This window comes from Rhamphochromis longiceps, linkage group LG8 (assembly GCF_057381845.1).
Source record: "Rhamphochromis longiceps isolate RC_006_pf linkage group LG8, R_longiceps_female_GT1.1, whole genome shotgun sequence".
In the NCBI taxonomy this organism is placed as follows: domain Eukaryota; kingdom Metazoa; phylum Chordata; class Actinopteri; order Cichliformes; family Cichlidae; genus Rhamphochromis; species Rhamphochromis longiceps.
The window spans coordinates 25,240,028-25,253,630 of NC_140564.1; the positions used below are offsets into that span (position 1 = coordinate 25,240,028).

At 39.9% G+C, this 13,603-nt stretch overlaps 1 protein-coding gene across 1 annotated transcript in view; it reads right to left on the bottom strand.

The window, feature by feature from the left end:
- Positions 1-1,145: 1,145 nt before the first annotated feature.
- adam12a (ADAM metallopeptidase domain 12a) overlaps positions 1,146-13,603 on the bottom strand; it is a 79,683-nt gene continuing 67,225 nt past the window's right edge. Inside the window, exons 13-23 of the mRNA XM_085416703.1 lie at positions 13,208-13,297; positions 12,833-13,028; positions 12,632-12,740; positions 11,908-12,106; positions 8,702-8,779; positions 6,983-7,091; positions 6,623-6,758; positions 6,250-6,364; positions 4,880-5,140; positions 2,972-3,147; positions 1,146-2,889 (exon numbers count right to left, since the gene is read on the bottom strand). Coding sequence (XP_085272829.1) covers positions 2,820-2,889; positions 2,972-3,147; positions 4,880-5,140; positions 6,250-6,364; positions 6,623-6,758; positions 6,983-7,091; positions 8,702-8,779; positions 11,908-12,106; positions 12,632-12,740; positions 12,833-13,028; positions 13,208-13,297 — 1,539 coding nt within the window. The 3' untranslated portion in view covers positions 1,146-2,819. The remainder of the gene's footprint in view (positions 2,890-2,971; positions 3,148-4,879; positions 5,141-6,249; positions 6,365-6,622; positions 6,759-6,982; positions 7,092-8,701; positions 8,780-11,907; positions 12,107-12,631; positions 12,741-12,832; positions 13,029-13,207; positions 13,298-13,603) is intronic.

Here is a 13,603-nt window from a genome sequence, read left to right on the forward strand (position 1 = left end):
AGCGTGGTTTCACACGTGTTTTGATTTGCGTAGAGCTTCACATGCACCAATAAGCACGTCCGAGAGACTGTCATAATCGCCTGCATATTATCATGAAATCACGTGTAAAGCAGTGAGGACACTTATGGCGTCGTTGTTGCCACCAGTAACAATATCTCTAAAAATATCTTTTCATGTAACGTTGAAAGGTACAAGCTCATTAAAGTGTATTAGAATTTCAGCAGTAGTCAGCAGGCTGTATATAGATGATTATTATTGTTTTTATATTTAAATGTTAGCTGGAATTCCATTTTTAACTTTATTTAATGTTACAATTATATTCTTACATAATTGGCGTTCATTTACAAATCACCTTACCTTTATCAGAGTAATAAATGAAACTATTTCAGCTCCTGATAAACAGCAAATCTGTAAAAAATAGAGCTAAAGCTCCTGAGAGCAGCCAAAAACAGATATGTCAGTAATTTTGATCATTATTTAAAGCTTTTAAACCCAATGTTTAGACACTTCACTGAGGTGACACTACGTCTCACCCACTGACAAATAAAATGTGACTAATTAGAAAATGCTGGCTGAGGCTGATTTCAAAAGCTCATCAGAAACATTTGTCTTCGTTAGCGCGCGGCCTCAATTTCTTATCAACAAGAGATTTCCTCCCCAAAGTTTCCTTTCAGTATCCTTTTAATTACACACAACCACTTAACTCCACCACATCACTGCAAGCGAATCCTGATAGTAAGCAGTTCTATTGATTTAAGCCTTATTTCTATCCCCTATGGAGACCTTGTCAAATTGCTTTAAGAAAAAGGCTCACAGCATTAAAATGAGATAAGCTTTTACAGCAAGTATGAAGCCTTAGACTTTTCTGAAAATAAATGCTGCTCTAAAATGTTAGATCACCCTTATTATAATGTTTATTATTTGAAATGTAATTTAAAATTGGTTTATTAAGCATAAAAAGTGCCAGAGGGTTCTGACACTGAGGTTTTGAAATGTGAAGCTGGATGAAATCTTTTTGTATTTACACTGGCTCAGGCTTGTGGAATGAACATGTCATTGTTTTTTTCAGTTTTGAATCTTTAATTGATGAGTTCAAGTGTCGCCTGTGTTTCTGTGAATGTAATAAAAAAAAGCATAAAAAGTCAATAACAAATGTTTTCAGTGTAAAAAACAGGTTTACTAATACTGATTGTTTAAAATACCATGATCAGACACAGACACTTTAAGTGTTTTTTTGTTTTTGTTTTACATATGATGCCTTAAAGAACAATCCTTAACAAAAATTCTCCATGAAAAAAAAATGTGCTCACCTGTAACACAACATACAAAGAACATACAATGTAACATACAAACAGGTCTCTATTAGGCATAGACAGACAGCATTGAAAAAGCAAAGTAAATAAAGCAATGCATGTAAAACTAGTGCATTATTATAAAGAGTATCAAAAGTAACAAAATTCTATCCATATCAGTTTTTAGCAGACATATTTGTGAACAACAGCGGTGCTCAAAGGAAATGTTGCTCATTGTGGATGTATATATGTATTTATATATGATGCACTGCAATCCAGCAAAAACATTAAGTAAACCAAAATGATAAAACAGTGTTAATTTTTTAAAAGATTATCTAAAATATGTAAAGTAGAAATGTTAAAAAAAAAAAAAAAAGGAAAACTAAAAAATGAACAGAAGCCCAGATACACTTGAGTGAGTCAGCATATACTGAGTAACCATTAAACATCATTTCTGTGGCAGAATGAAATCTAAAAATGTTTTCTTATCAAGTAAAACTGTCCTTTCCAGTTAGATAAAAACATGACTTAAAATGCACATATGAACACTGCAGCCAGACTTTGGCTGTTTACATGCGAGGAACACCTTTAAGCAAGTCATCAGTGATTCCATGATTTAATCTAGTCCTTGGTGCAGCAAGCATAGAAGGGAAAAAAAATTAAAAACACACATGACCTTTAGCAAAGCAAATATTTCAGATAGGTTTACTCTTTCTGAGGGATACTTTCTTGATCTTGGCTCATTTTAGATCTCTGTACCCGGATCCCTCAAGAGTGCATATTGGGCCTTGCAAATGAAAAGGAAATGGCAAATCAGTGACATTTCACAGTTGAATTTGTTACCTTTCCGTGATAAAAATGACGAAGAAAAAGGAACGGGCCTGGATTTCATTTTTGAGCCAAGAAACGACCCGTCTTCTTGATTGCAGAACGCATCAAAGATCTGTTGTATTAATATCACAATCTCCTTTGCTGCAGTTGTTTCAAGCCTTGTCAGATGGCCCAAAGTTGCTATGCAGAGCGTTACCCTTCAAGAAAACCCCAGTGGATTAAAAAAAAAAAATACTACAAATGTTGTTTGATGCTCCCATCTATCATTGCACAACTCTTTTGAAATTCTTCACTTATGACGCAAAACAAAACCACAATGTAAAGGGTTCCCTTCATTTAAACACATTCCACAAAAGCGTCTCCGTTGGCACAATTTCACAGATCGCTCTCCTTCATAAACGTCGGCTGATGTGAAGGCGCGAAACGAAAACAAGTAATTCAAAATTCAAAGTTGCTACCATGTCTTAAAAGTGTCTGGCACAGTGCACTGCGTGGCAATAAATACTGAATATAAATACTTTACATGTACCTGAGCTCAGACTCGTAGCACCATTCAGAGACAGAGCACCAAAAGGGACACGGCAGGTCTCCTGATTCAAAACTCAGAGAAGCCACCACCTTTTTAAGGTTTTTCAGAGTTTTCATAGTGCAAATCTTTTCAGTCTTATCATAACAATGTCCCTTCTGGCCAAAATCTCAGCTGCTGTATTTGACGTTGGCAATAATGCAAGGCTTTGGTAGTGTTGGGGGGTGCTTGGGACTCGGCCTAGAGGAAGAGAAAAGTGGAAAAAAAAAGTAAAAAAAATGTTTCAGCGAGTTAAATATATCCAGGTAAGGTTTGAACCCACCTGTTGAGGTGTGGGATAGGACGTGGAGGTCTGGGTACGGCAGGCACAGGGCCACAGACACTAGGAGGTCCTTGGCCTGCGGTTTGGCTCTGCTGAACAGAGGGACTTCGCACCAGTCGAGACCCCCTTGGATCAGCAGGTAGAGGTTTCTGAGGAGGACTGGGCTTCTCCAATTCCTATTAAAGGACAGACACTTTTAAATAATGATGGAAACTCACCACCAGGTGGCACTAACAGTCAGATAATTATAGCCAATGCCTGCTTTTCTTTGAGCTTTTCTTTGAGCTTCTCTTTGAGGCGCCGACGCTGTCTTCTCTAACCAACTAATAACAGGAAAACTATCATGCTGTTTAAATCTTCTCTAGAATACAGAGATCATGATTCATTCCCTACTCTTCTCCTGGGCTAAGGAGACATTTCCACAAACACCACAGAGAGAAAGGATCAACAGGGATGAACCTCAGACCTCACACACCCACAAAACAGTCTGTCTAAAACCCCGCTCATTTCCTCAGGTGGAGCTCTCACATTTAACAGTGCTTCAAAGCCCGCAGCAGAGAGATTTCACTCATGACTTATGTTCTTTGTTAACATCCTGGAGCTGCCAAACAGCTGCTAAAGATACAGTTGATGAAGCCTGCTGCCAACAGGAATCACTTTGCCATTTAATAGGAGCAGCTGAGAGGGCCTACTTCTTAAAGTAAAAACAGCCAAGAGCTTCTGTACGCCACATTTTGAACAGGTGTATGAGCTTTTATGAAATCGACGGGTGCTTTTTAAAAATTCTCCAGCAGTCAATACTGTATATTATCAATCTGCTTTTTAGAAGATGTTATCATGCACGCTGTATTGTGCTTTGTGTCTCTGTGTGTTTTTTCTGGCATCTTGTGCAATACACAGCATTTGTCACCTATTGTAACTGTCACCTGGAAGACATTTGTTATATGATTAAATCTTTGTTTTCTCACGTTGTTATTTGTTTTTTATGTATATGGTAGTTTCAACATAAATACATTATAGATATTTAATGCAAAAAAAGAAATTCGGCAGTATTCCTGGGGTCGCTGGGGTTCAATTATGTTCAGTTTTCTTGATCAATTAGTAACAATGGATGACCTTTATGCTTTTTCCACAGGCAAAGGTGACATTTGCAAACGTTTTCGATAATATTCAATGTTACAGAACCGAAACATAAAAGCAGCCAAGGCTGGAAATGAATGCCGACCATTTTTGTCTGAGATCCAACCTTGTTCATCTGAGCCTGAAAGAATCGTGCACCAATGATCTCCAATCAGTTTCTGTCTTTTTAACAACACTCAAACACTCAAATCATTTAGATTGGCTCTTTTTACTTCTGTCTCTTTGGGCTTGAGTACCTCCAAGAGTACAAATCAAATCAGTTTAAAGTCAAATAAGAATTACTATTTGGCTTTCTGTTCCTCTCAGTTTTGAAACCCTGCAATGCCATAACTAAAGCCCATGCAATAACAGTGGCAATAAGTTTGCCACCCTGTGATATTTGTACATACTTGCTCCTTGCAGTTGCTGCCCTCACACGCTCCCCTCCTGTGAGTCTGGCTCCATTTTTATTATTTATGTTGTGGTTTTTGTTGTAGAGCTCAAGCTTTGCTTGGATGGCACTAGCTCCTGGGCTAACCTCGTTATTTTATGTGACTGTGCATAACTGTCAACATGCCTCTGCTTTTATAGCACACGAAAGAACCATGAAAACAGTCGACATCAAAAAACAGCAATTTGAAAGTGCATCGAACATCATCATTTCCCCGGTTGGGTATTACAGGCCTGGGTAGCGAGTAAAAGCTCCCCAGACACAGCGGTGGCGAAATTACAGTAAGTAACATCATCGAATAAAATGTTTCCAACTGAGGAAACAGGAAATTCACTCACCATGACCATCCTGCAAGAGTTGTGGTGTGATGCACTGTGAAATGACGCCCCTCTGGGTGCGACGTGGATGTGAGGTGGAGGGGCTCGGTGAGGAGGAGGGACTGGGGGTCTCGGTTGCCCAGGGCCAGGGGAGAGGGACACGGTAAGGGAAAGAGGGACTGGGTGGCTAAGGTGAACTGGAGGGCACTGGGGCAGTCTATGCAGGCTGTGGGGAGGGAAGGGGGCCGGTGGGAGCCCCGCCTCTGGCCCTCGGTGAGGAGGCTACAGAGAGATTAAAGTTGAAAGAGTTTGTCAGAAGAGAAACCGTCTGCTTCCTATCAGAAACAATCATGATAATCTCCTCCTCTTCCTCTGCTGTCCTTCCTGATGCTTTCAAAGATACATAAATCAAACACTCCCACTTAGTTGCTCTCTATTCCCCCGAGTCGACATCAGGTGACTTCGTAAAGGGAAAAGACCACGACTATCCCATGAGCACTCGCTTGGGCTTCTTAAAAGATGAACACAGCTAAAGAGCCAAAATATGAGTCTTGCTTGATATTTAAACCTGTCCAGATGTGCACAGCTTAAACACAATATAAGACATACAAAGGCAGGCACACATGCATTCAGGCGGCAGTTTAATGCAGCTCCCAACAACTGGAAAATGACCTCACCTGCTCTGTGCCTACATCAAACAGCCTTACATCCTCTCTCTTTTTACCATTGACCCCAAATGAAAACCACATGCCACTAACTGAAAACACCAATCTCATGGTAATGCACAACAGCTTACTCCACTTGTGTGCCACCCTGCAACACAAAAGGCTCTTCTGACACAGTTTCTCTTATCCTTCAGCAGCCCCTAACTCGATCGATCACGGGTCACTTCCCATTACAAACTAAGTCAGGGCAATAATGTAGGGGGGGAGGTAAAGGCATACAGCGATGTAGGCACACAAGTACAGCAAAATGCGGTTTCTGCCTTGCAATTACGAGCAACAAGATGGCTTTAGAAGTCAACTAAGCAGCTGCATCAACATTCTTCATGTGCAGATGAATCAGTTTCTCTCTTAACAGACAGCTGTTAATGACATGAAATGTATTAGAGTGCCTGAACATGCTGCTCGCCACAGACTCCATTATCACAACCTCCTCTACAAGTCCATATGGAAAAGGATGATTTAATTGGATTTGAATGAGCTGCCATTTGTGTGAAAACAGCACGTCAATCTAGTTGAGAATGATGTGCGCTGTCGAAACAGCTGCGGCATTCCAGGAAAAATAAAACAGCAAGGATAATCTATTGCTGATCCTCCATTTGTCAGAGCCACATCTATTGGTGTGTATGCGATCGGCCGGTCAAAAGCAGATGTGTGCAATCTAGTGACCTTGAAGATGGTGGCACTGTGAGGCAGAGGCGGTGCCGGTCGGGATGGAGAGGTTAAGCTTGCTGATGGAGGCTGGTTAGGAGCTGTTGGTCCACTGATTGCGGCGCTTACTGATCTGTAATATAAAGGAGAAATTATATATCTGTAATTAAATACTTTATTATATTAATCATACACCAGTTACAATAGTAATATAATTTAAACTGTGCAATCAAAAGTAAATTCACCACTGTAATTGGATTCACAGTGTGACCAATCATAAAGACTCGCCCGCTCAATGGCACCTGTTGTTTTCATTTACGGACCTTGATCTGTTACAAAAAAGATGCATTATATCTAGAAATCATTCCACTATTACGGGCTGAAAACACACCTGATCTTCTCTATTGGATTTTTTTTGCTTGTAAATAGAAGTCTCAGTAGAGTTTTTCTCTTGATGCACATGGTCAGACCGGCACCCAGGACGACGAGTAGAGCTACCAGAATGCCCACTGTCAGATTCCCATTGTCTGCTCAGAAACACACACAAAAGTTTTGGGAGTATTCTCCAAGTTTATTCCATTATTACTTCAGAATTTCAGGATTTCTCACATGGAGTTTGTGTCTAAACATAAGTCCACAATTTATTGTATATTATGGTAAAAATGCTGAAAAATGACACTCTGAAAACCTTTAAATTTAATGACCTGAAATGTAATAAATCACTCCTGTGGTGTAACAGCTACTGACTTACCTGCTTGCCTGATCGGACCACTGTCCACACTCCCACCGAAACCTGCCTTGTCACAGAAGGGAGGCGCCCAGTGAGCCTCACAGTGACAGTTCTTGTTGTTATTGCACACCTACAGTATATTAAAAGGACAGTTAACTATTATATGAGACCAAGCGCCCCCCTATTTTTAACACCTTTTACACTCCATACATTTATTATGCTGCTTAAATTTAATCGGTTACAAATGAGTTATGTTTATGCAAAGGGATGCAGAGTGATTCAATACAATATCATAGTAAATTTCTCAATGTTAAAAAAAAATCTCAGAAATTAGAAATTGAGTTGCCGAAAAAAGAAGTAGTAAATTTTCATTTACTTTACAGCAAAGTAACAATTTCTCAAATTTAATACGATAGAATAAGTAAATGTGGGATTTTTGCTTGAGATATAAAGTGGCAGAAATAAGCTTCCTCTGAAGGGTGTCTGAGCTCGCCCTTAAGAGATAGGGTAAGGAGCTCAGTCGTTCGGGAGGGGCTCAAAGTAGAACTGCTGTTCCTCTGCATTAAAATTACCCAGCTGAAGAGGTCTGGGCATTTATCTAAGATGCCTTCTAGACATCTCCTAGGTGAAGTGTTTCGTGGAGATTCGGGACACACTGGAGAGATTACATCTCTCTGCTGGCTTGGCAATGCCTACTGAAAGAACTGCAGGTAATGGCCAGGCAGAGGGAAGTCTGGGCAGATCTGCTAAAACCGATGCCCTCCTACACCCATGACCCAAATAAGCAGTCGAAAACTGATGAATGAACAGATGATAAAATCATTTCCATTCTTTATGTGCCGCATGAAGCAGACAGAATCGACCAACAGCCAGCCCTGCTAGGCTCCGCGTAGCAAAAATGTCTGGTATAAAATTCAGAGCAGACCCTTTCTCTTAAACCACATTTTTATAATCTCTCTCTCCCTCTTCCTGTCGTGCAGGAATGGTGAAGTCTAAGAGGATTCCCTATCTGAGTAATATGGAACAGGTGAGGGCCTCTCTCCAAGGCAACATCTTGATCTAATCTGTACATGCAGAGGTGCCCTGTCTCTTTTTATTTCAGCAAGTAAAACATTCCTTAAAATTTCATAGACATGTCTTATGGCGCTACACAAACAAATATCGCTGTATAACACCCGGACACGTTTCACTTTAACAGACAGTCGCAATTCTTTCGTCTGTATGCATTTGATGAAAGAGCAACTTAAACAGTCACAGTCACAGCCAAAGCCTCTGGGCTTCACCAGGAAATTTAATACTACAAAGCCATACATTTCATCTCTAACAGGACCACCCGTAGACATTTGATGGGTGGCATTTAAGAAAAATCTAATCTCTATTTTCCCCAGCTCAAAGTCAGACTGTGTGTCATTGCTCCGAGGGTTTGGCCAAACAAAGCCGGGCCTTCAGATTTCAACAGATTTTTCGGGACAAGGAAGACTGCCTGATGGTATGATGAATGACCCTTTACGCAGAACAGAAATGAAATCATTATGTCTAATTGATTGAACCTTTCAGCATTCAGAGTGATTGATTGCAAGGCAGTGTAATGGCTCTCTAGCCAGTGTGTACTGGGCATTCTGAACACATTACAGCCCAAACGAGCTGATGTGAAGACGGAATACGGTTTGTTTTAGGATTGACAACTATCACATCGTTTTTTTTCAAACAGCGAAACAGGATGAAACGTACTGTACTCACCCCTCGACCGCTGCACTTGGCCGAACAATCGTGCACACCGAAAACACTGACGTTCTGGCACTGACGATTCAAACACATCTGAAGCAGAAAACGACACGAAAAATCAACAGTGTGAGCTCAAAAACAATGTCAGTAAATTTCCAAACCCTTTCATTTTTAAGGTAAAAACAGATAGAGGCGCTATGCCCTTTCTTTTAATTTGCTTCTGACAGGCACTTCAGCGGTAAATCAGTATAGCATGAAATAAAACGATGTCACCACTGACGGGAATGTATCAGAAATGTATTATATGTCTCCTTAAAGGCACCAGAAACAAAGAGAGTATAGCACAGCAGAATGTGAAGATGAGCTTGGCAGCAGCGGGCACAGAATGTAATGTCTTTGCAGATGAGGGCGGAGGGTAGATCCTCCTTAAGAGTCGAGGCTCATAGAGAGCTAAATTAGACTAAATGGACTAACTGTATCAGCGAAATGACCAATGGCTAGATTGATGAACACTAGGAGATGCCAAATAGACTGAATAATGTTAAGTCAGTTAAGAGTCTGAGCCAGTGCAAGTCTGAAATGACAAAAGGACACGGCTTAAAGAACTCCTCAAAACATCTTAGTCATGGCCTTTCACTCCACCCCTTCTCCACTCTTATTTCTCAGCAATAAGTTTTGTGTTTATATCGACTTACAGATTAGCATTGGTGCTATTACTTTCATATTTGTTTTTGTTGTTATGATTTTGAACCACGTTTTCTCTGTTTTTGTCTCTGTCTGTAGTTACAACCCAAATCAGGGACTGCAACCTATCTAGGCACTCTTCCGAATTATACATCCAAAGAATTGGGACGCAGATTCAGTGTGCTTCCTGTGTTTTACTACAAGCCACTTCCTGTTTTATTTTGGTAACCTTTTTCCATGTATGTCTTTTGTGCTTTTTTCACAGCATGTTTATGTTGGATGGAGTTCTCCACCCTGACTGGAAGTTAATAAGCACTTCTCCTTTTCCTTTTTTGGTATGTACCTTAACGCATACATTTTTAGGACAGTGGACCAACCGTTTTTCACATTCAGTGGTTTGATTTGATGTTATTTCATTTCTTGATTACAATGATGATGTTTAATATAAAAGAAAATCACCCTCTCTTTCATTTATAACTGTTCATTAAAAGATCTACCAGTTCTTTCACTGGATAAAGCAAGCCATTTAAGCTCCATTCCCCCTTTATATAGGCTACATTCTTCTGATTGACTGGCAGAGGTGGGACCAAGTCATTGTTTTGCAAGTCTCAAGTAAGTCTCAAGTCTTTATCCTCAAGTCTCAAGTCAAGTCTCAAGTAATGTCAGGCAAGTCAGAGTCGAGTCTCAAGTCACTGGTGTAAAAGTCCGAGTAAAGTCACAAGTCTGAAACTTTGAATTTCAAGTCCTTTCGAGTCTTTAAAAAAAAAAACGAAAAAAAGCATGTTGCAGTTATGCTAAATGTAAATATTAGACCATGTAATTTTTTAATCTGTGTTTTTCTCAACACATGACAAAATAGTGAACTTAGAAAATATACACAAATTGTGAAATTGCACCTCTTTAAAATGCAGCTCAATTAAACCTAGCTCCAAGAATAATTTTCACCGACAGTTCTGAGATAAGCTGCATGTTATTCTTGGATGCGGTTGTAGGACCGGCTTTGAAATCGCATGACAAAAATATCATACATAAATAAATGATTTTTTTTTTAAATATCATTTTTTTTAAAAACTGCATCACCAACGTAGCCTGGAAAACATTTGCTAGTTAGATGAAGTCAGCTATCTCATCGTAGCATATTTATATGCATATTTATAATCATACGGTTCTTGGAGTGAGTGCACACACTCATGAAGTTTAGTAACTTCATGAGTGCACACACTCATGAAGTTTAGTAACTTCCGGTCACTGCAACAAGCCCAGGTACAGTTTACCGACGGATGGGTGCAGGACCTTGAAATGCATCGTGTAGAAAGTAAAGACCATCGTACGTATCATAAGTTTACCAGTCTCACAAATCGTCGTCATAAATACACATTCCTTAACCGTTTATTAATAGGACCTTTGAGCTCAACGGTAATTAATTAGTAGTGGAAATAATTTCTGGTAGCATCACAGAAATGTAGCAGTGACAATAATATTGTATGCTGTAATCGTACTGGACAATTAGTGATACAAAAAACCTGTTTTATCCTGTGAATAAAAGTATATGTTTTTGTCAATGTACCATAATAACAGAAGCGAAACGCAATATTGTGTCAGGACAATTCAGTATTTATGCACAATAAACAAAGGAGCATAGCGCGACAATTTCTGTTCAGCGCCAGACTTGCTTGTAACCTATATCACCAATTATGTTATGAAAATGACGTATTAACTACAACAGCAGACTGACCTTTGTGGAAATGCTTGGAGCAGACTAACCTGTGAGCTGGAGTGTTCTGGGACGTTATATTTGATCTTTGAATGGCTGCAATCCAGGCCACCCGTTCTTTGTCACTTCGGAAACATGTGGCTGTCATGCGACCGGCTATTGCAGTTAATAATACAACAGCTTCTTGACATTTTTGTGTTTCTTTTTATCGCTGTGTGTGCGTGCGATAGTACCGCTTGCCACGAGTTCCCAGAATCCTTTGCGGTTCTACCCATGAATGACGTCACATTTTCAATCTCTATATAATATGCATGTTAAATTTTATATTTGGGGTAAAATATCAAGTCTTTTCAAGTAAACCGGTTCAAGTCCAATTCAAGTCCCAAGTCATTGGTGTAAAAGTCCAAGTCAAGTCACAAGTCTTACAACATTTTTTCAAGTCAAGTCTAAAGTCATAAAATTAATGACTCGAGTCCAAGTCATGTGACTCGAGTCCACACCTCTGTTGACTGGTCCTCACAAACAGAAGGTCTGAACTGCAGGTAGGTGGGAGTGCTGTGCCCTTGAGATGAGAGTAGACAACCTGTCTGAAACTAATCTTTTAGAGCCTTCAGAAGTCTGAAATGTTGGCCCATAGGGATTATCTGCACATATGCTGACCTCATTATTAAACATGAGGATCCATTGTTGTAACAGTATATATGATAGAAGATATGAAAAGCACAATAGGCATCTTTCATGAACTGCTCATAGAAATAGCAACATCTACTTAATCATAACTGATAAATGTAATGAGACTGAAAGCACAAGCCTTAGCTCTCACCATTTCATCTCCACACTTGGTTCCTGTCAGGACCAAGCCAGGATCAGGCATGTCATCACCCAAGTAGACATGCGTACCTCGGCACAGTATTCTTCCCCCTTCCTGAAGGGGTATGTTGGTTTCAATTGAAACAGCGTTGGTGCCAATTACTGGGCGATTAGCTCCTCCTTGACACTGGATTTTGCCACATTTTGCATCTCTGTAAACAAACACCAAGGGGAATAACAATACAATAATTAAATTACATGTCACTGTTTTGTGGATACGAGGAGCTTTATTTTCATTTTCCTCTCTCTCCTTCTGTCCAATTAAAGAAACTGAAGAACAGGCAGCTCGTTTACGCCGTTTCCAGATCACAACTGAGATTTTAGAGACAGAACTTGTTGCATTACATCAAATGACTCTGCAACCCTCAATTAGGACTCCAACTAATGATTATTTTCTATCATCTAATGGATCAGCTACTTGGGGGGAAAAAAGCTTCATAAAACTGAGACACCAATCTGGCATTTTTGCTTTATTTTTCTTAACTACTGAGAAAACTGTGTCAGCCTCATTCAGTCACACAGAGTGGTGCCTAGCATTGAAAAAGTGCTCCTATTTCAATGAGGTATATGCATTTTTTATGAAATAGGTACAATATGCTTTATGTTCCTAACTGCATTCCATAAATCACATGCTATTGAATACATTCACTAGTTTCTATGGCGACATCAGGACTTACCGCACTTCACATTTGGCAAAGGAGCCTTTTGTGTCCTTGCCACAGTTGCCATAAGGGTCTCCTGCTGAGTTGACCCTTTCAAAGCAGATGCCTGGAGCTGGCTTGGCTCCTGCAAGATGCATTAAACACATAAAAAGAAAAAAAATCGCAACAATTGTTGAACTGTTGAGTGTGACGCAGCAAGGGGGATTTTTCACGTACCGTGGCCCCACAGTGTTATGCACTGCTGTTCATGAGTCTGACAAATGCCATTATAACAGTAGCCGTCCACGTTGTGGCAGCCATGGCCATCATGAAGGTAGACGTTGGAGGGACAGTGAGGACTGGTACCGGTGCAAAACTCAGGCAGATCACAAGAGTTGCTGGATTCACGGCACAGTGTGCCTGATGGCTTCAGCTACACGACAACAAAGACAAAGACCCACAGTGAAGCCCAGAGAAATGTGAATTACGCCAAAAAACACATTTCTACTACATCGGATTAAAGGATGTCAAATCAAGTTAATCAGAGAAAATAACTTTTTTGTAAGATGTCTGTAAAAATACTTTGTACTGAAATACTATAACACATATTACCTGACAGTCCTGGCAGCACTGTCCATGTGCACAAACAGCATCTCCTTTCAGAGTGCAGGTGGTGGCATTGCAGCAGGGATTCATACATTCCTTCCGATGGAAAAGAATAGTAAAAGAAGACAAGCAGAGAAAGGAAAAGTAAATAAGAGGGAACAAAAGTGAAGAAGAATTAACTCAGCACAAAGAGATCATATTTCACCCCAGAGCAAAAACTCAAATTTTGTTATCAGAGGGGATGCAGCCCTAGCAGGACTGTGTAACGTAGCAACTAAAAAAAACCTGAGTGAAGAAAGGAAACAGCAGTTTCTAGGTTTCGAAAAACATCTGACAGGATTTTTTCAGACCCCAGAAACCATGTTGAACTCAATAGTAAAATGAACAGGAGAGAATGGTATT